Raw genomic sequence first — 22,822 nt, 5'->3', positions numbered from 1 at the left:
TCCTGGCAAGGAGTTCCACAGGGCAGAGCTTAGAATCATAGAATCATAGAATCATAGAGTTGGAAGAGACCACAAGGGCCATCGAGTCCAACCCCCTGCTAAGCAGGAAACACCATCAGAGCACTCCTGACATATGGTTGTCAAGCCTCTGCTTAAAGACCTCCAAAGAAGGAGACTCCACCACACACCTTGGCAGCAAATTCCACTGTCGAACTTGCTACACTAAAGGCTGGGTCCCCTAGCAGGAGAGATTGGATCGATCCAAAGCAGCAAGGGAAGCTTTCGTCACCATCTCAGGGAGTTTTTAAAACCTGGGCATTTGCAGATTAAACTGTGCTTAAGAGGAAAGCTGCCCGGTCTGGTTTAAATGTTGGCAACCAGCAGGATTGGGCGAATAGAATTACCGTAATTTCGGCAAAATCTGGTGTGCGCCTGTGTCGTGGTGTTCGGAGAGCCTAACTCCTAGAGGTGCGGGGGGGGGGTTAAAACCTCCTCCATAGAACCCCTCTCTTTCTGCCTGCATGCAGCATTTGAGAGCATCATTCCAAGCCCGGCCTCCAATCGCGAACCGGTGGCCAATTCCCCTTCTTTTCCCCAGCCCAGGTTTTCTTTGCAACGCCTCCTTTGAGCCATGCAAGGGGGATTTTGTTCTCCCCCTTTCCTCCCAGCACAGTGAAAGCGGATGGCTCCAACGGCGGCTGCGATGGGAAGCTGCGGCCGGGGAGCGCAACGCAGGACTATCAGCCGCGCAGGCACCGCCACGATCACCACCATCGCTGCTGCTGCTGCCGCTGCTTCCTCCTCCTCATCTTCCTCCTCGCTCGGGCCCCGGAAGATCCCTCGGAACAGCTTCGTGGAGGCCACGATGACCTGATTTCCCGGGGTACCGCCCCCCATCCTCCTCTTCCTCCACATCCTCTTCTCCAGCCTCGCCACCATTTAGATATACATCCTTTGCGCACCGGAGGCGAGCTGCGGGGTGGGGTGGGGGGCAGCCGCAGCACCGAACCCCCCTCGGCGGGAGAGGGAATGCGCGTCTGGCGAGCCGGCGAGGGGCTGCGACCAGGGAGGGGAGAGCGAAAGCGAAGAAAGGCGGCGGAGGGTCCTATTATTAGCAACACCTGCTTCCGCCTCCCCCCCCCTTTCCCGCGATGTCGCTTTCACATCCAGAGCGCAGGCGATTCCCATTCTAGCTGCGGGCGCTGCGCCCTAAAGACCAATTAAAAGCATCTCAGAAGGGGGTCCAAGAGGAATGGGAACGGGGGGTTGCTGCCTTTTGCTTCCTCCTTTCGCTTCCTTTTATCCGTATCTTTGTTAAAGTCACTTTCTCTCCTCTTCTGTCTCTCTGCAGATTCTCCCTACCCCTCCCTACGAAGTCTTTTGTCACTGTCTGTCTGCACGTTTCCTCCCTCTTCCCTCCCCCCGCTCTGCATTTCCTAACAATTAGTGGGTTTTTTGAGCCCTTAATTCCCCCCCCCCCCGGTTCTTAAGGTATTGGGAAAGAGAAGCGTGTTTGTTTGCTCTTTCTCCTTTTGGAGAGACTCTGTGAGCTCCTGCCTGCCCCTACCCCAGTTGTTGGAGAAGCAGGATACAACCTTTCTTGGGGGAATGTCATCCCTCTCACCACCTGGCCCCCTTCCTAAAGTCTGGAAGCGTCCCAGTAACCCCACTTAGTATTCCTCCCCCTCTCTCCCCCTCTGTGTCTCCCCCTCCCTGTGAAAGTTATACTGTGTTCTCTTGCCATTCCTCCCTGCTTTCTATCTTGTTTTTCCTGCAACATTTGAGTCCCTTGCGAACTGAGCCGATCCTGTATTGGATAAGGTTCTTCCTTGTCCAGCTATTGCTTTATTTTAAAGGACCTCAAGGGTTGACCCACAATCCCGGGGCCTCCTTCCTTGGGACACTTGGATCTTCTGCTGCCAAGTAAGTTCCATTTCAAAGACCACGGGAGCAGTACAAAGCCTCTGCAACGAAGTTGAATTGTTTCTTTCTGCAAGAGTTTTCATGCAAGTCTGAGCTGTTTGCCTTTCCGAAATCCAGTCGTGTCAAGGGGCTCTTGCTGGCAAGGAGGGGGGTGGGGGCAGCTGCTGAAGAGGTCTTCCGGTATCTCCTTCCAATAGGGATTGGAAACTCAAAGGACATTTTCAAAACCTCCCTGCTTCACTGGGACCCACCGAGAGCAATGGTTGGCTTTCTTTCCAGGAGCAGGTGCACCTATTTCTGGAGTGGCAGAGCTGATCTGAGCTGCCTTTCAAGATTATCGCCACCTGCAAACATTTGTCGCTTCCCCTTGCTGTGAATAGCCCAGCTGTGCAAGCTGGAAAAAAAGGAGGGAGGCTTCTCACACGGACAAGCTGATGGGGAAATGTGTTCTCACCTCCTCCCTTCCTCCTCCTCCTCCTCCTCTTGCTCCTAGTGAAAGTAGCCAGAGAGCAGGTCATCCGGCTTCTGCTTCCACCCTTCTCCTTTGGTTATTGCCCAAGTAGTCACCTGAGTTGCATCTCCCACTTTGGGCAGTTCTTTGATGGCTTCTCTGAGGAGAGTGAAAGTCCTGCTGGTCTTAAACTTGATCGCAGTCGCTGGGTTCGTCCTCTTCCTGGCCAAGTGCAGGCCCATCGTCGTGAAGAGTGGGGATTCCTTCCACGAAATCCACCCCAGGGCAGAAGTGTCCAACTTGACTGCCCGTGCTGGAAACCCCATTCAGGATGCAGTTTTGAAAAGGCTGTCACTTCTCGAAGACATTGTCTACAGACAGCTCAATGGTAGGTGTGCACCCTCTTTTTCTCCTAATCTAGAGGAACTTGCTTTCTTTGATCTGTACCTCTGCTACGGTTAGACCTGCTTTAGGCTGCAGTGCAAAGAAACAGCTGGATGATGGGGGATGAATTGGGAAGATAATATAACTAAAGGCCAGTGTGCGTGAGATACATGGCTAGGGCTCCAGGTTCCACCACTGATACCAGCTGCTTGAAGATCAGATAGCAAGTGATGGGACAAGTTCCTCTCTGAGGGCCTGGGGAGCTGCTTCCAGCCAGAGTAAACAATGCTGGGGCTATATGGACTAATAGTCCTAATGGTATAAATGCTTAGGACAACTATAAGGCATCATGGTGCATAGTTAAATTATGGAATTTTCTCCTTCAAGAAGCAGTGATGGCCACCAACTTGAATGGCTGGTAAAAAGTATCAGACAAATTCATATAGGAGAAAGCTGTCAGTGGTTGCTATCTCTGATGGGTATGTTCTGCTTGCACAGTCAGAGGCAGAATCATAGACTTGCAGAGCTGGAAGGGACCCTGAGATTGATATAGTTCATCTCCCTGCAATGTAGGAATATGCAGCTGTCCCATATGAGAATCGAACTTGCAACCTTGGCATATCAGTGCCACACTCTAACCAACTGAGCTATCCACTCAGATAGCTGTTGCTGGTGGGCTTTCTGTGGGCATTTGGTTGGGCACTGTAAGAGCAGGATGAGGAACTAGGTGGACCCCCTTTGACGTAATCCTGCAGGTTCATATTACGTTCTTAACTTCCAATGTTTTGAGAAGAGGCTGCAGCCCAATCATAGAGCACGTGTGTTGCTTGCAAATGTTCTCAGTTCTGCCCTTGGCATATTCAGATTCAAACTTGCATCTAAATCCCTGGAGAGCCATTGGGAGTCAGTGTACATCAAAAGGTGTGGAAGCTGTGGCCTTCCAATGATGCTGGACTGCAAGCCCCCAACAGTCCCTGGCACCATGACAAATAGAGATGATGGGAGCTATAATCCAACATCTGGAGTCCATTATCTTCTTCACTCCTGATCTAGGTGGGCCCAATGATCTGACTTGGTAGAAGACAGCATTCTGTGCTCCTATATGTTAAATCCTGCGCTCTCTCTCTTTTCCTTTGAAGTCTGGTGAGGTATCCCAGATGTTAACAAAGCATTCCAAGCTTGGAATGAGCAGGACATGTTCCGTGAGTTGAAGTAAGATGTGTGCTCTGAAGTGTGGTGGCTGCCTTCCCCGTATGTTTTTGTAGATACCTACTGCCTTCACTACAGTCCTGTTCCCCTCCCCACTTAAAATCATCATTGGGAGGGGGATTATCTGTACACACAGTGGTTTCGACATGTGTTATCTCTGTGCACGTGATTGTGTGAAAACCCAGCACAATTACCTACTTCTGAAGCACAGAAAGCTTTAGAGAACCTCACCAAGCTTTCAACTGCAGCCATTGTGCGCTTGCTTTTTTGATGCGGACTCCCTACAGGCAAAGTTAATGCTCACTCTTTGTTGCGTCTGTTGGTAGCAAAAGGGGAGGGAGAATCTGCCAGGAGGCAACTATGTTCTATCACTTCAGCAACTTGGCAATAGAAAGGAAGCTACCCTGGAGTAAAACAGATTTACCTACCCTGGAGTAATGGCTTCCAGCATGTGTTCCTCTCCCCCAGTCCTGATAAGATAATCACTCATGTGTGATTTATGGAGCACTTTTTTGAAATGCCTGGGGCCACAGCCCTATGCACACTTAAGGAGTGGGGGTTAATCCTGAGCAAACATGCACAAGTTCTGCCTCCATTGTCGAGGCAGGTGGCCTCTGAGTACTAGTTGAGGGAATTGCAACGAGACACGGGTGGCGCTGTGGTCTAAATCACCGAGCCTCTTGGACTCGCCAATCAGAAGGTCGGTGGTTCAAATCCCTGTGATGGGGTGAGTTCCTGTTGCTCTGTCTCAGCTCCTGCCAACCTAGCAGTTCAAAAGCACGCCAGGCAAGTAGATGAATAGGTACCACTGCAGTGGGAAGGTAAACGGCATTTCCATGCACTCTGGTTTGTGTCACTGTGTCCCCTTGCACCAGAAGCGGTTTAGTCATGCTGGGCACATGACCCAGAAAGCTGTCTGTGGACAAACACCGGCTCCGGAAGAGCGCCACAACCCCATAGTCGCCTTTGACTGGTAAAGGGGTCCTTTACCTTTACCTTTTACCTGCTTGTGGGCTTCACATGGGGGTGTCTAGTTGATCACTGTGGAAACAGCATGTTGGAGTAGATGGGCCTTTGGTTTGATCCAGCAGGTACCTCTTCTCTTCGTTATTTTATGACCTTAACCATATGCTAAGTATTTCCCCCCTGTGTGTATGTGTGAATTCTGGGATAGTTGTGATCCTGTCTTGGCCCCCATCCATTTCCTTTGAAACCCTCAACAGATGTCTCTGTATTAGAAAGCTGCATATGAATAATGAGGCTTTACCTCAGAAGGGGAGCGGTCTTGACTTAAGCCTGTCACTTTCCCATTTTGTAATACTGTAAATTAGATTGTCCACGTTTTCAGACTAAAGTATTAAGACAGGGACGATGGTGGCACTATTTCTCTGTAGAAAAACACCAGTGGGGTGTCTAGGCAGCTGTACCTCACAAGAGATGGAATTTGGAGAGCTCGGTCACATCATGAAGCAAACCATGTGTTAACAATCCAGATGGAATCTAGAAAGAAAATAATAATAATAATAATTTATTATTTATAAGCCTAATAATAATTTATTATTTACAAGCCTCCCATCCGACTGGGTTACCCCAGCCACTCTGGGTGGCTTCCAGCAAATTAAAACACAATACAAGAAATCCTTATAAGATTTTGCTGAGGAAACTGAACAAAAACAATGTATGATTTGAAGAGAAATGAACAGCAATTTTTACCTATTTAATTCAGGCGTGGTGCATAGCAGGGAGACATTCAAACAAACATACAAAGGAAAGAGTCCCTCAGAACTACATAGCCAATAGGGGGACATGTTACCTCAGCAAGCATCATGCCACTCCACCTGGTTGCTTAGAAACACCTCCCCCCATCAGCTGACTACTGAAAACAGAATTAACCATTAAGTTACAAACTGAATGATCTCTGCCGTTCTGCTTCAACAAATTATGTAGGTCTTGTTCATGTCATTTGTCTGCTACTATATAACATGAAGTTCTGTGGACGCATAGCAGGATTTTGTGTATAAAAGTTCACCACCTTTTGCATGATGCCTCCTGCTAGCAGGAGGCTGGTGTGTTAGCTCAGACTCCAGTGGTTACAGTCCTGTGATCAGAATCAACAGTACCATACCTCAATGGAAGGCCCCTCCAGATGACTTATTTATAGAGCATTCTTTTATTCTCTTGCACAAAGCTTACACGGAGGTTACATTATATCCAGCCTTTAGTCAGCGTTTGTTCGTGGGATGGTTATATCACAATGGGCATTCACTTTCATTTTATCCTGATTCACTTGTGGGGGTGTTCACATGCCTTCCCAGTATTCATTCATTCTTCCAACACTTTTAAATCCATCTGGCTCCAAAGCACTGAGGGTCAGATTATTATTTCTTAAAAGTGGTTTTGTTGTACTAGGGCAGACAAGTCCAACCAGTCGATCGAGATTTACAGGTAAATCGCTGGGTGTCCCTGGTCAATTGCGGGTTGATTGCTTGATCCTGGGCAATCTTGGGCAAGTAATCTTGTGTGTCCCCTCCCCTGGCGCTAGTTTCATCTTCTGCCACTGCCTCAGCAGTGTACAGTGGCATTGTTGGCAACCGGAAGTAATGTTCGCTTTAGTGCTGTGTGCGATATTCATCGTTGAATAAAAAAAAATGCTCAACAACTCTGGGTTTCCCCCCTAAAAAAGCTTGACAACTCTTGGCAATGACAATGGGTAGGTCACTGCCAGTTTTATTATACTTGGAGTAGATCACAGTCGCTATAGAGATGGACGTGACTGTACTAGGGCAACCATACCAGCCAACTCCTAGGGGCCATGGAGGCTTCAGGCTCTACAATAAAATATTTGAGGGGGCCGGGCACTCACAAAATTGATGGGCATTCCCATTCAAATGGTGTGTGGGCACTGCATCATGTGATGGATTATGTGGGGCAGGGCTTACCTGTCCCCATGATATTTTCTTCAAGTTGGTACTCCTGAGAGCAACAGAGCCCTTCCACCCACTTAAACCCTGTACCTAAAGTTCCAGTAGGCACTTGATTCTCTCTTGCCAAATACTGATAATCTGGAGGTGCCTGGAGGCTGTGCAAGATCACCTCCCAATGTCTTCCATTTTAGGCTTAATATGCCTGAGCAGCACAGCATCATGGTTAGTGTTGGACTAGGACCTGGGAAACCTGGGTTCAAAATCCTTGTTGTTGTTCTTGTTGTTTAGTCGTGTCCTACTCTTCGTGACCCCTGGACCAGAGCACGCCAGGCACTCCTGTCTTCCACTGCCTCCCACAGTTTTGGTCAAACTCATGCTGGTAGCTTTGAGAACACTATCCTACCATCTCGTCCTCTGTCATCCCCTTCTCCTTGTGCCCTCAATGTTTCCCAACATTAGGGTCTTTTCCAGGGAGTCTTCTCTTCTCATGAGGTGGCCAAAGTATTGGAGCCTCAGCTTCATGATCTGTCCTTCTAGTGAGCACTCAGGGCTCAAAATCCTACTTGGCAATAAATTTTGCTGGGTGACCTTGGACCAGTCACTGCCTCTCAGCCTAATGTACCTCACAGGGGCCGCAGACAAAAATCTTGCGCAACTCTTGCATTAAAATCACCCAGGAGGATAATTTTATCCTTCTTAGGCGTCTCTGATAGGATGGTATCCAGGTGAGAGTAAAACAATTTTTTGTTAATATCTTCATCAGCATCTAAAAAAATATAGTATAAACACTGACAACTGGGAAACACAGACCTGTGAGTGCTCCAGTTGGAGAATAGCCTTTACCAAAGGTGTCATGGGCTTTGAAGACGCTCGAACTCAGGACGAAAGGGAGGAACATGCTAAGAGGAAGGCATGCTTGGCAAACCCTCACCATGATCAACTCCCACCCGGAAACCATGTCCACACTGTAGAAGGATGTGTGGAGCCAGAATTGGCCTCCACAGTCACTTATGGACTCACTGTTAAAACCATGTTCATGGAAGACAATCTTACATGGCTACCAGTGATTGCCCAAGAAGAAGTAGAAGACCACTTCACAGGGGGGCTGTGGGTATTCATTGCGGAGGTGGAGAACCATGTATGCCACCTTGAGCTCCTTGGATATAAATGTAAAAATAAAATATAAATAATAAACCAGTAGTATTGCAGGCGCCCAAGAGGATTTTGCACAACACCTGTTGTGATCACCTGCTTTTCAGAAGCAGGTAATTGTCCTACTCTCCAAAGTTTCAGGGTCATAGACAAGATGCAAATCACAAAATTTATTTGGCTTAAAATAATAATAATAATAATAATAATAATAATAATAATAATAATAATAATAATGCAGAGGTGGAGGTTCATATTGATCAGGGCCCTGATGCAGATAGGGATTTTAAACTTCTTATCTGCCTCCTGTGCCACCACCATCACCCAGGGCTCTGATCCACACCGTGACTCCCATGTTTGCAATCTCTGTTTTAAAGAGCCCACAACACAATTGATCCCCACTTAGAGGTGCTCACCATCAGTTGACCCTTTACACTTAAGACGCAGAGGGATTTGGGAAGATGACTTGGGGCTTTCTGCAAGCAGCACTCGCTCAGATATTTTTTTCTTTATTGTTTCCATTTGACAAGACGCATATGCAGCTTCACTGTAGTAAAACCTCTTAGCGGTTTACAAGAAATATTAGCATCAACACTGAAGAGTGTTAAAAACAACGAAGGACATTTGAAGAGAATTAAAATTAAGAAAACAGAAATTGAAATGCATTAACCTTATATATGTCTGTGTAGGCTTGTCTAAACAAAGAATGTTTTAGGCAGCTGCAAGAAAAGTGTGCAGTGAAGGCAGCTGCCTGCTGTCAATCGGCAGGGAGTTCCAAAGTGTATAGGTTCTGCCACAGTTAAAGATTGACAGCTGAGGAATGAAAATTACATGGCACCTGTAATAATGTCAGTTCCACAGATCAAAGTGGTCAAGTGGGCACATATGGGGCAAGGTTCCCTCCCCTCTCTTCTGTTTTCTCTGATGCATCTGTGGGGTTTATTTGTGTGGGTTTTTAATATTGGCTTCATTTACAGGTTGGTGATGTGGGTGTTAATATTTTATGTATGGTGTCCATGGAGTAGAGCAGCAGTTTCTGATTACCAGAAACATCATGGTGTTGGGGAGAAAAAGACGGGGATTGAAGGGATGTCAAGTTTCTGAAACATCACTCCTCCCCCTCCCCACAATGTAGTGATTTGTACCTTTTGGAACAAGTTAAACAATTCAGCAATACGTATGGGTTACTCCTGACAGCTGCTAATTAAATCCTCAAGCTACATTTCTTTTTATGGCACAGTGGAGATATTTCTATTACAATCTCACAAGGTACAACGCTTTTGAGATGTAGGGAGGGAGCTTTAAAGCTGCTGTGTGGGATGCAGGAACATGGTTGGAAGTTGTAAGGAATCTAGGTGAGAGATCTAATTAAAAGCTGACTCAAAGGCCACCAGCTCCACCCTCTCTTCTTAAGCATCCCCTATGGATTTGCAAATTGAGGCGTGATCTTGATGCCAAGCGCTGTTTTTTGATAGCTTTGTTTCTTGCAGAGCTTAAAAGCAGTTTGGTGCACGCACTGGAAAAAAACAAAAGCAAAAAACAACACCCCACCACCTTTAACTTTCTGTGCGGTGTGCCTGAACTTTAGCTGTTTTCTTCTTGAGTTTTGAGCATTAAATTAATGCATGGTTGCACAGGGATGGAATGGTGTTTTCTTTGCGAATCGGCTTGGCATTTCAGAGGAGAGGCAATCATCCTGTTGATCCTTGTTTATACATGCTCATCCACCATTAAAATGATACACCTGTATTTTACAAAGAAGAGGTAGAATCTAGGAAAGCAAACTTCACTGGGACCAGCTCACACCAGGCTGCCATTCCGTAAACTGCAATGGGAAGTGGGAATCTTTCAGAAGATGAGAGATTGTTGATATTAGTGGAGACTACAGGGCCAGTCCTACCGTTAGTCATTTGGTGGGAAACTTTAGCACCATAGTACAACAGAAGTTGAACAAAACAACAACCCCAGAACATTTTGGTATGAAAACATACAGGATTTTAATGGGAAATGCACCTATTGCAAACAGAGCAGTATGACCACCTTCCCAAATGGTTTTGAAAACACAACTACGTATAACTGCCCCTATAGCATCATGGGCATCAGGCATGATGGATGCTCAGTGAAAAGGACACAAGGAGAGGCTCATAGGCATGCACAATTTGTTTCCATCTATCATCTTTTACTGGGTGTTTTACTTATTATTAATATTTGAGTGCTGCCTGCTCTTGTGAATGGATTTCATGTTCTGAGTTTCGAGGGGGAGAGTGGAAAACTATTCACCAACCAGATTATTCTGGTGATCAGGGGCTTGCAGACTTATGTGGTTTGGAGCAGAATGGAAATGCTTGCTAGTGTTTCACAAGGGCAAGAATTCACACAGGGATGCTCTGGATGAATTCCATTGTGTATTGTATATTTCCATGTGTGTGGATTGGTGAGTTCCATTTCACTTTTCTCAGGCAAGGCTAAGTAGTGTAGGATGTAAAAATGTGCTCCACCAGCTAGCTATAAAGATTGATTTTTTTAATTTTTTTTTAAAAAAAACTGTTGCAGTTTTGATACCCTTGTGCCTTCTATGTGTATGTTTACATCTGTGATCTAGATGCTGGATAATTCTTTATATTCCATTTATAGCTCACCTATTTGAGCTTTTGTATTATGTGTGCATGCTCGAGTTCTTGCTCACTTCTGTTGCTCTTGCTGGTTGAGGGGGACAATCAAGTTCTTCTGCACCTTGACCATTGGGCATAACTCAGGATTGGACATTTTTCTTGAATCCAGGCCCATTTCATTGGAAGCTTCTAATGGATGCTGCTAAAATCCTTCCACTTCCACCCCCAATGTGCAGTGAAGTTACTTCTGTGGAACTCAATGGGCTGGTGTCCCTCACTTGCCTTTGTGATTATATTCTTGGTAATATTAACAATTTCTCTCTTCGTTTAGACTCCTTTACAGACTTGGTGTATTCCACCCACAACATATATAGATACTTAATCGTTGTATTGCATCATAGGTTTTGTAGTCCTAAGAATTCCTAAACCAGCTTTTTTCCCGGCTGAGCTCCTACTGAGTAATGAAAGTTGAGGGCCAAGTGACAAGAGTGCCATGGAGCACCCCAAAAACAAAAGCAACTGCATCAAATAGAATTACAGAATTCTAGAGCTGGAAGGTCATCAAGTCCAACCTGGTGCAGGAATCTTAACTAGATCATACATGACAGATGGCCACCCAACCTCTGCTGAAAAACCTCCAGGGAAGGAGAGTCTACCTGTGGGAGTTTGTTCCACTGTCAAACAGCTCTCGTCAGAAAGTTCTTCCTGGTGTTGAGTCAGAATCTGCTTTCTAAGGAGTGAGACTCTGCACCCAATGGTTCAGGAAGGAATTGGGACATCACTCAATAGCACTGTAACGCCTCCTGAGTTCCAGGTTTGGTCCAAGTTGGTGCTTACGTATATAGGTGCTGGAAACTCCTTTGACCAGGCAAAGGAGCTATAACTATTGCAGGTCACCTTAGAACCACATATATTAAAATACACCATAGCTGAGTGGGGACTTGAACTAGGGCCGCCCCTCTCCTAAGATGGTGCTCTAACCACTATGTCACTCTGGGTCCCATGTGCCTTCAGTGTGAATCTTTCCGGTCCTATAGCTGTTGAGTTTGTTTTTAGGGCTGCTGAGCGATCTTGTCATCAGTCAATGGAGGCTGAATGGAGGGTGAATGGGGCCCCTCCACAACCTCAGCCTGTCCTCAGCCTGTACCCACCTGCCTGCCTTGCTGCTTACAACTAGTTAAGGGGTGGCTTTGCTTGTGATTGCCCATATCTCCTGGTTGCTTTGTCATTCACTCTACAGCAGTGGCTAGTGCTCATTAGAACTGGTAATCAGTCACTTCTTGGATTTCAGTTTGCTGCTCATGCAGGAAAGCAGGAGAGCAGGGAGCTGTCCACAGAGATTCTGCCAGGGACAGTGCTGAAACCAGGCATTTTTGCTGCCCTGCATTCAGAAGCCCTGCCCGGTTCTCTTAACATGCATTGGGTCGACTTTCAGAGAGAGACAACCTCTTGCCTGTTGGCTCCTCTGAGCCATGTGCTTGGAGTGATGCATGTCTACAAGAAACAGCAAAGCATGAGCATTTCTACAGAACAGGGGAGCCCATACTGTTAAGACTGTCTCAAAGGGAGTTAGGATACGGCTCTATCTCAGTTTTGCCTATCAGTTTGCAGACTGTAATACATTAGATTCTCTCCAGCTAATTTGTAGTAAGGATAGACCAGTTGAAACTAATGGCCCCAAGTTAGTCATGTCCATTAGGTTCAATGGGTCTGAGATCTGCCCTGTACATAAGAACAGCATCTGTCAAATTTATTGAAACTGCCTCTTTTCTAGGGAAGTTTGAGTCAAAACTGCTGCTTGCACTGTTTGCTCTTGCACTGATTGATTGGCAGTCTGACATAAAGCTTCTTTTCATTGATACACCTTGTTAGGACAGTGGTTGAAGCTATTGAGTGCTATAGTGAAGCATAAGGGGCTGGCTCAGTGAATGATGGTAGTTCAGCCCATGGAAAATAATGTGAAAATTAGATGACTTAAAAGGGTGATTATGGGGGGAATGCAAAAGAATTGGACTGTCAGCAAATATTAACTAGAATAGCCAATTAGTCCATCTATTTTTGAAGTGCAGGGTAATGTGGCATACACTTTAGGGCTAAGAAGATCTAGAAAGCCTAAACAAATACATTTATCTAAAATGGTTATATACGTAAGCAATGATGGTTTACAGAAATTAAAACTGCTGTGATGCCTGGAAAGGAACACATCATTTTTAGCTTTTTATATCAGTATGTACATGTTGTACCTGGTTAGATGTGTGTGTGTGTTGATTCTTCTATTTCCCTTCAAGCAGTTCACCCCGTTTACAAAAATTCTATTGATAAAAGAGGACTAAAGCATACATGGAGCCATATAACAGAACGAACTCGGAATAGATCAAACTCAGCAAGATAAATGGCATACAGAGAGTACAATGGCAATGTGTACAATCTGCAAAGCAATATAGTCTCCATTTAACATCACATTTAGATGGAATTTGCCATTCCTGTGTTTGTTTTGCCATATAAGTTGCAAGTAGCCATCACATGGCTGCAAATTCCACTGGATCCACATCTCCCTGAATAACCCACAGCTTATGACTCAGTTTTTCATATATGGAAATAAACAAGAGCTTTTAAAACCAGTTTGTATGTAAAACCAGCATATGTAAAAGTACCCTGCCAACCCTGAGCTGTGACCAAGTGGTCGGTGAGCAGCGAATGAGTAATCAGAGTTTTACAAGGAACATTAGAGTTACCACCCACAAACAGGGAATGTAAGCAAAGCTGAGGGTCTAGTAAGATTCTTCAACTGGTAATTAAATCAATTTCCATCACCACTAAACCTCAACTCTTATTTACATGAATACAGCCCCCCCTACACATGGCAGTAGGTGTCCTATATGCTAAAACCCCACCAACACTGCAGGGAGGGGGACATGTTTTCAAAACATGATTGAGGCACACTGGAATCATAAGGCACCCGTGAACTTTCTTTAAAGAATTCCCCTTTGTCTATGCAGAATATGTGGTTTAGAGGACCAAATCTTTGACCAATGTGAGGGGGTAAAATCTGATTCCCATGCTAACCTTAGACTACTGAAAGGGGGAAATTGTACTCCTAGGAGCATTGCTGCTGTTTGCATCCAGATAATGGTGTGCACCACCAGGGGAGGAGTCAAACCGCTGGAGAATCATTGTGGCTGCAGAGACCGGTAATTCATAACTGTGTTGTTGTTGTTGTTGTTTAGTCATTTAGTTGTGTCCGACTCTTCATGACCCCATGGACCAGAGCATGCCAGGCACAGCATCTTTAAAAGCAGAGACATCACCTTGCCAACAAAGGTCCATATAGTAAAAGCTATGGTTTGCCCAGTAGTGATGTATGGAAGTGAAAGCTGGACCATAAAGAAGGCTGATCGCCGAAAAATTGATGCTTTTGAATTATGGTGCTGGAGGAGACTCTTGAGAGTCCCATGGACTGCAAGAAGATCAAACCTATCCATTCTGAAGGAAATCAGCCCTGAGTGCTCACTGGAGGGACAGATCATGAAGCTGAGGCTCCAATACTTTGGCCACCTCATGAGAAGAGAAGACTCTCTGGAAAAGACCCTGATGCTGGGAAAGATTGAGAGCACAAAGAGAAGGGGACGACAGAGGACGAGATGGTTGGACAGTGTTCTCAAAGCTACGAACATGAGTTTGACCAAACTGCTGGAGGCAGTGGAAGAGAGGAATGCCTGGTGTGCTCTGGTCCATGGGGTCACGAAGAGTCGGACACGACTAAACGACTAAACAATCATCAGCATCAACATCTGACTCAGTATAAGGCAGCTTCCTATAATCCTAGTTGGATATTTTATCTCTCTTACTGCTCCAACTTCTGGTGATAAATCATAGGGTTATTGACCCATGTTCTAACATGGTGGTAGCAATTATCTAAAAATAATGCAGTAATGAAGTGGCATGATGACCGAAAGTTGTGCCGAAACCAAGTGCAAACTGGGACAAGGATTTCACATGGCATGTGGAACAGCTGAACTCCTGATGCCATCTGACAAATCCTGCATTTCTTTTGCAGACCATAAAAGGGATGCTTCAAGGAGGAAGGAGCACTTTTCAAGCTCAGGAGCTTGGCATTATATTGCTCTCTTGTGTTTCTTCCCCCACAGTGGACCAGAATATGGAATACAGGGATGTTTGTCCTATTTTAGAGGACAGTTCTCTATTTGAAGGGGCGCCCTGCCCAAGTTTGTTTTTAAGAGAAATTGCCATCATGCCCATATGGTGAAGACTTGAGACACCATAACTGTGGTGGAAACAAATGCTATATTTATTTAAATGTAACAACATAGGGGATCTGCAAAAAAGCAGAAATAAAGAATATTAACTGAATCAACCAATGACTGGAAGGAATGCTTTTTCCTTGCTATGAGAGGTTGGGCATGTGAACCTATAAGTGCCCTGTGGCCCCACTGATCAGCATAAGAGCTGCTCTGGTTCACCAGAAGCGGCTTTGTCATGCTGGCCACATGACTTGGAAGCTGTACGCCAGCTCCCTCGGCCAATAAAGTGAGATGAGTGCCACAACCCTAGAGTCGACCACGACTGGACCTAATGGTCAGGGGTCCCTTTACCTTTTTTAGAGATCCACAAATCAATGCAGTTGTAGGGTGACCAAAGACTGCCCTTAGCCCAGTGGTTTTCACCAGTGTGCTATCGCACCCTGGGGTGCCTTGAATGATAGTCAGTGATGCCATGGGCAACAATGGCCTCTGTCCCTGTTTCGTTCCCTCCCTCCTCTGATGCCTTCTTGCATCTCTGCCTCCCAAAGGCTCGTGTGGCTGTTGGTTGCGACAGCCCTGGCTACAATCTCCCCAGGCAAATATTGCATTATTATTTTTATTTTACATTAAAATCCATATTATTGTTATTTAAACGTCAGTGTATGCATTTTAAACACCACTGGTGTATTTTAGGATAAAGTGCATTTATAAGTGCATATGTTGAGATGAAATATCTAACAAAGTACACATTTTCTTTTTTAGGGGGAAAAGTAGCATATTAATGGGTGCATTTCTAAAAACGTCTTTTATTTTAAAATACGACATCTGGTACTTTTTTCCTGAGCAGACGTCAGAGAAGTGAAAAATGGGGAAGATAATTATGTTTCAATTTGCGCATTAGTTCAAGAGCTGTGGATCAGGTCAGTTCACATTAGTATTCCCAGAATTTAAACCCCTCAAGCATACCTAATGCATAGGTGCTAGTTAGCTTGTTCTTCTCTTTTGTGTGTGTGCCTATTTCATTCTCGTCATATACCCATTACCCCATGTTGGCTGTTTTTCATGGAAAACAGGGTTGCCGTGTTTCCAACAGAACCCCCCATCTTTTAAAGCTACTCCATCCAGTTTCCATTCCCTTTGAAATAACATTTTAAAAAAAATATTAATCAGAACATTTAAAAAGTGGAAAATTAGGTGCATTCACATGTTTGCGGGGTAAATTGAATGTGTTTCTTTCACAGCTCTAGCCTTTCCTCCTCTCTTAAGAGATGATTTCCCAGACTTCCAGCATTAAGTAGATAAGGGAGATGCAGAGCCAAGTCTGCTTTTTGAAGAGATTCTGATTTCCATAGCGAAAACAGAGTGACCTACTTAAAGGCAGAAAGAATGATTTTTAAAGACACTCCTTATTTTATTTATCTTTAAAGATCTCTGTTGACAAGTTGCATTTTCTGGCCCTTTTCAGAAGTTTCCCTGGCAGAAACCAAATGAGCGTGGAAGCAAATGAATGCATTTTGCCCTCCACGATCTTTCTTCGGTTTTAGCTCGCCTCAGCTGTGACAACCCCCTCAGAAAAAGGGCTCTCCACCAAGTAATTAGGCTTGTAAACAGCCTTTCATTGGATGCAGTTTTCAGACAAAATGGCCAGATTGGGAGGGTTAACACAACCCTCCCTCCCCCCAAAAAATGCCCCCCAAGGGAGCAATTAGGCTTGAAAGAAGTCACACGTTTGCTCCAAGGAGGGGGAGGCCATAGGTCAGATAGAGGGAAACCAATGGGCCGTAAGTTGTTGTTGTTTAGTCATTTAGTCGTGTCTGACTCTTTGTGACCCTATGGACCAGAGCATGCCAGGCACTCCTGTCTTTCACTGCCTCCCACAGTTTGGTCAAACGCATGCTGGTAGCTTCGAGAACACTGTCCAACCATCTCGTCCTCTGTCGTCCCCTTCTCCTTGCACCCTCCATCTTTCCCAACATCAGCGTCTTTTCCAGAGAGTCTTCTCTTCTCATGAGTTGGCCAAATTCTTGCAGCCTCAGGTTCAGGATCTGTCCTTCCAGTGAGCACTCAGGGCTGATTTCCTTCAGAACGGATAGGTTTGATCTTCTTGCAGTCCATGGGACTCTCAAGAGTCTCCTCCAGCACCATAATTCAAAAGCATCAATTCTTCGGCGATCAGCCTTCTTTATGGTCCAGCTCTCACTTCCATACATCACTACTGGGAAAATCATGGCTTTTACTATACGGACCTTTGTTGGCAAGGTGATGTCTCTGCTTTTAAAGATGCCGTCTAGGTTTGGGCTGTAAATTACTTATGGTTATTGTAAGGGAGGGGTGGGGAAACCTTTCTGATCAGCAGCCCAGATGCTTATATCCCCATCCTTGGAGGACCACATTTGACAGGTGGGTGGGGCTTCCCGTCTGGCAATCATCTGACATCATAGTTTGTAAAATCATAGAACCATAGACTTGTAGAGTTGGAATGGCGTGCAAGGGTAATCTAGTGCAGGAATCTTAATGCAGGAATCTCAGGCTAAAGCATACATGACAGATGGCCACCCAACCTCTGCTTAAAAGCCTCCAAGCATGGAGAGCCCTGAGCGAGTGGTGGGTGAGAGAAAGAAAGCCAACCTATTTTCCCCTCACTGGTTCCTTCTTGAGTAACTACCCATAGATGGTTTTTCCTCTTCAACTTGACTTCCTTCCTGCTGTCGCTTCAGTTCATGTTAGACGTTGCCTTTTGTGAACCTCCTGGCTCTGTGATGGCCACTTTTAAGCTTGTGACTGGAATGGCTTTGTTTGCCAGGACTCGGGGGTAATAAACTTGATGTTTCCTTATTCTTTATTCTTCCAACCAGCCATCTTACCAGACTATCTCTGCTCTCCACTGCATTATATATAAGGCAAACTCCAACAACAGTGACAAGGGAGGATGGTTTGTTTTGAAACTCTGACTGTTGGTTGTCAAAGTGCAGCACACAGCGATTTGAAAGCCCTCCCCCCCCCCAGGAGCCCTGGGCTGCCCTTTAAATATCCAGTTTCCAGAGGTTTTAAGAGCAGCATTGAGCTGTTTTTGAAAGGGCTTTATGAGTTGCTCACACTGCTCTTTGAATTTGCAGGCATCAGTGGCAGCTGAGGTACAGAGGGCTTGGAGTTGTGGGTCAATTTAGAGCCCCTGGTGAGGCAAACAATGGCCTATGGGTCAGATGTTTCCCATCTCCATTGTAAGGAATCAACTGGGCTCAATAGCACTCCTCTGGCATTCACACTACCCACCTCTTTTAAGTTGTGACGGATCCTGCTCCCAGATGGCAGCTCCCATGCTGCCCTGTGGAATGAGGTGTTGGGGGTGAGGGGGATGACAGTGCCACACTGAGGAAAATGGAAATGATTCCTTAGAAAGGATATACAGTGGTACCTCAGGTTACAAACACCTCGGGTTACAAACACTTCAGGTTAGAGACTCTGCTCACCCGGAAGTAATACGTCGGGTTAAGAACTTTACCAAAGGATGAGAACAGAAATCGCGCACCAGCAGCGCGGTGGCAGTGGGAGGCCCCATTAGCTAAAGTGGTACCTCAGGTTAAGAACGGTTTCAGATTAAGAATGGACCTCCGGAATGAATCAAGTTTGTAACCAGAGGTACCACTGTGTTTAGATATATCAGAATAACAAAAGCAGCTAGGAAGCTACTTAGACCTTTGCCTTACAAGGGAGTCAATGGTGTACTAAAGGAGGAAAGGGAGATTGCAGATAAGCTGAATGAATTCTTTGCCTCTGTCTTCACAGCAAATGTAAGGCCTATGCCTTGAATTAGCTTTCACAGGGAGGCTGAGAATCTGATGCAAATTGCAGTGCAAGAGAAAGGTATTCTAGGACTTAATGATAAAATGAAAACTGACACATTGTTGAATCTGGATGGCACCCACCTCAGGATTCTTTAAGAAGTCAAATGTGAAATGGCTGATCTTATAACGGAAATGCTCCCCCTTTCCCACTCCAAAAGGAGTCCAGGTGAGAACTCATTTGCAGTGGGACCAGAAGACTGGCAAGAAGCTCCTTCTGGTCTCCTGAAGCTGGCTCATTCCAGCACAGGAGAGGAGTGGATGGGAGGGTATTTAAGGCTTCACATCCCAGTTTCCTTCTTCAAAAGCAGCACCCAGACTGCTCCGTCAGTATGCAATGTGAGTATAACTGGTTGCTTCCTTCTGCGATTGGCTAGCAATAGGATATATTTCCGACTACTCCACATTGTAGTGCTGGGTAAGTGTAGTTATTGGTGGATATCAATTAATTAGGCTGATTTGTTTAATTGGTTTAGTCACTGGAAGGTGGGTGGGAAAGGGAAGAGGTGCCAAGCACCCTGAGGCACCTTCAGGTGACAAATGACTCCAGAGATTTGCACACAGGGCTCTGTGACCTATGGGGCAGGGTATGAATCACTTTTGGGGTTAACCTGTACCACTCACTTGGGGTTGTGTGGCTCCATGGGGCCAAGAATCAGGAAGGTCCTCTTCTCAATTGAAGGGGAATGGCAGGGGAAAGAATCAGATTTTGAGTCAACTTTTACTGCCTGTAGGGTAGAGTCACCTAGTAAGTGGTCTTCAGAACTTGATAGATTTTTGGATGATTTCCCACACAGGGTACATTTCCCTCTGTGCAATTGTGTGAGACTAAGTGCATCCTTTCTTAAGATATAGTTTACTAAAGTGGTCCTACTTTACCCCATGTGTACTCTCTGGCCTCTTTATTATTACTGGTATCCCAACACAAAGCTCAGCCTCCATTCTTGAAACCTGGAATGTGGCCAATGTAACACTAACCTTTAAAAAGGGGATGCAGAAAATTACAGGGTGATCACCCTAATGCCTGTTCCAGGAAAACTGGTGGAAAGAAAGGATAGAATTACCGACCATATATAGATTATTATTTTCATAGCTTACCAGCCAAATCTCTTTTGACAGTTTCATTGATAAGTTTGCCTAAATGAAGGCAAGGAAGAAGTAATTCAAGCCAGTTGCCTCTTTAGTACTAAATGATTCATTAATCATTCTAATAAAGGACTTGCGTTTGCATTGAACAAATATTTGATGTTATCTATTCTTAATTTGAGCAATTGTGCAATTGTCAATATTACTTAGAGAGAGAAAATGATGATTTATAATTTTCTGATGTTGTAAGATGTTCTTCCATTGAAGTGGTTTGCCTATCTAGTGAATTGACATTATTCATGATGATTAATCAGCTTATCATTAAATGTTGGATACTGAACCAGGGGTCACCAATGTGATGTCATCTAGATATTGTTGGATGGCAACTTCCATCATCCCTGGCCTTTGATTATGGCCCCATCCGCATGATACATTTAAGGCGGTACCCCACTTCTTGAAGCCATTGCAGCTTCCCCCAAAGAATCCTGGGAGCTGTAGTTTGTTAAGGCTGCTGAGAGTTTTTAGGAGATACCCTATTCCCCCGGCACAGCTGCAATTCTCAGAGTTCCCCAGGAAGAGAGATTGACTGTTAAACCCCTCTGAAAATTGTATCTCCTTGAGAGAATAGGGGTCTCCTAATAACTCTCAACACCCTTAATAAACTACAGCTCCCAGGATTCTTTGGGAGAAGCCATGTTTATGGTATGATACTGCTTTGATTTAATCTGAGATACTGCAGATGGGACCTTAGCTGGGACTGATGGGAGTTAAGAGTCCAACAACATGTGGTAGGCAGCGCATTAGATATACTTGAACTAAACTAATAAAGGTAAAGGTAAAGGTACCCCTGCCCGTACGGGCCAGTCTTGACAGACTCTGGGGTTGTGCGCCCATCTCACTTAAGAGGCCAGGGGCCAGCGCTGTCCGGAGACACTTCCGGGTCACGTGGCCAGCGTGACATCGCTGCTCTGGCCAGAGCCAGAGCCGCACACGGAAACGCCGTTTACCTTCCCGCTGGTAAGCGGTCCCTATTTATCTACTTGCACCCGGAGGTGCTTTCGAACTGCTAGGTTGGCAGGCGCTGGGACCGAGCAGCGGGAGCGCACCCCGCCGCAGGGATTCGAACCGCCGACCTTTCGATCAGCAAGCCCTAGGCGCTGAGGCTTTAACCCACAGCGCCACCTGCGTCCCTGCAACTAAACTAATACATGCATATAATAATGATATAAATACTTAAATTTGTGCTTATATGTTTTCTACTGATAATATTTGTGGGGAAGTGCAGGAAAAGAACCCCAATAATCTCTCCTCCCCCTGAGCCTTGTGCAGTGATGGTGCAAAAGTTCAGTTTGATTCAGATTTTCAGGCAAACATGTCTAATTTGCATTTTCTGCAATAACATGTAAACTGAAATTCAGCTAAATTTGCACTTCTCTACAGTTTTGCACTTCAGTTTTCCAAACAAATAATGTGTACACAAATGCATATGTTAGCAGAAAGTGTGCATAAAATGGTAGTGAAGATGATGTAGAAGATGCATTATTGCTCCCCCAAAAATGTGTATTTTAGGAGAAATTAGCACTAAAATGCTGGCTTAATGCAAACTGATTTAAGTTTGGGAAACTGAGACAAATCACAAGTGAAAAGATTTGTCTAGTCCCAGGCTACCTCTGTATCACCTTGGTGGCTTGCAAAGGGATCTCAAAATAAAATCACACTCAAATCCAGTACAGGAAGAGAAATTGTTTGATGATTTTAATGGCACAAAGGTTACACAGGCAGCATTTCTTGTCCTTCTCTAGTGGTAGATCAGGAAGCAACTCCTACTGAGGTTCTCTGAAACAAAGAAGTGGGACGGAGCCACTGGCTCTTACTTGACCCATTATGGAAGCAGCCTTTTGTTACTGACAGTTTGTCGTTTCTAGGCAACAGTTTCCTCCAAGATCCTCCAAGGTTGCCATTTTTCTCACCTTGTCTGGCTCTGTGAGAATCCTTATTGAGATGGGGATGGATAATTTTCTCTCACGAAGACCATGTTTGAGATAATTTGCCTTCTATTTTTCTTGGCCTTGTGGGCTCGTTTTGTTACTTTAGCTGAATGCAAGAAGTGTGAGAAGTTTCCAAACACCACATTTTCTCTGCGGCTTCTCAAAGGTTAATGTGGTGCTGCAGTTGAACTTGACCAGGTCATGCTTTATCCTCATCTGGCAATTGAAATAAATATGGTCAAATTATTGCCATATGTATTTCCCCAGAGCAGGACGCAAAGCCTTGGGGGGGGGGAGAGATGGGGGTGTTTGTTTATGTTTCATTATCTATAAGGTAAAGGTACCCCTGCCCGTACGGGCCAGTCTTGACAGACTCTGGGGTTGTGCGCCCATCTCACTTAAGAGGCCAGGGGCCAGCGCTGTCCGGAGACACTTCCGGGTCACGTGGCCAGCGTGACGAAGCTGCTCTGGCCAGAGCCAGAGCCAGAGCCAGAGCCGCACACGGAAACGCCGTTTACCTTCCCGCTGGTAAGCGGTCCCTATTTATCTACTTGCACCCGGAGGTGCTTTCGAACTGCTAGGTTGGCAGGCGCTGGGACCGAGCAGCAGGAGCGCACCCCGCCGCAGGGATTCGAACCGCTGACCTTTCGATCGGCAAGCCCTAGGCGCTGAGGCTTTAACCCACAGCGCCACCTGCGTTTATCTATAGATAGACATATATCTATAATGCACACACACACACACACACACACACACAGTTGATGATAATGTTGCCTGACATTGGAGCTTTAATATTTGTGATCCAGCATGCAGGCCAGAAGATAGGAAGGCAATTCATCTCTTTTAAAACACATTTTATCTCCCTTCTCTCCAGCTGCTGCTGAGAGACTAACAAGAGACAGCGGGTGGGTGGGTGGGTGAAGGTTGTGGCTTTGGGGTAATATAATAACAGGTCACTTATTCTTGTTGTTGTTTTTAGAAAGTCCTATCAC

The 22,822-nt window shown here is 45.4% G+C and overlaps 1 protein-coding gene across 1 annotated transcript in view; it reads left to right on the top strand.

Annotated features, from left to right (window-relative positions):
* The first annotated feature begins 520 nt into the window (after positions 1-520).
* The window catches only part of GALNT17 (polypeptide N-acetylgalactosaminyltransferase 17), a 109,387-nt gene continuing 87,085 nt past the window's right edge, over positions 521-22,822 (top strand). The window contains exon 1 of the mRNA XM_079955627.1: positions 521-2,762. Coding sequence (XP_079811753.1) covers positions 2,525-2,762 — 238 coding nt within the window. The 5' untranslated portion in view covers positions 521-2,524. The remainder of the gene's footprint in view (positions 2,763-22,822) is intronic.

The sequence above is a fragment of the Podarcis cretensis genome, assembly GCF_951804945.1.
Source record: "Podarcis cretensis genome assembly, chromosome: 15".
Taxonomy (NCBI): domain Eukaryota; kingdom Metazoa; phylum Chordata; class Lepidosauria; order Squamata; family Lacertidae; genus Podarcis; species Podarcis cretensis.
Note: the sequence above shows the minus strand (reverse complement) of the source record. Positions and strands in the feature narration are given on the sequence as shown.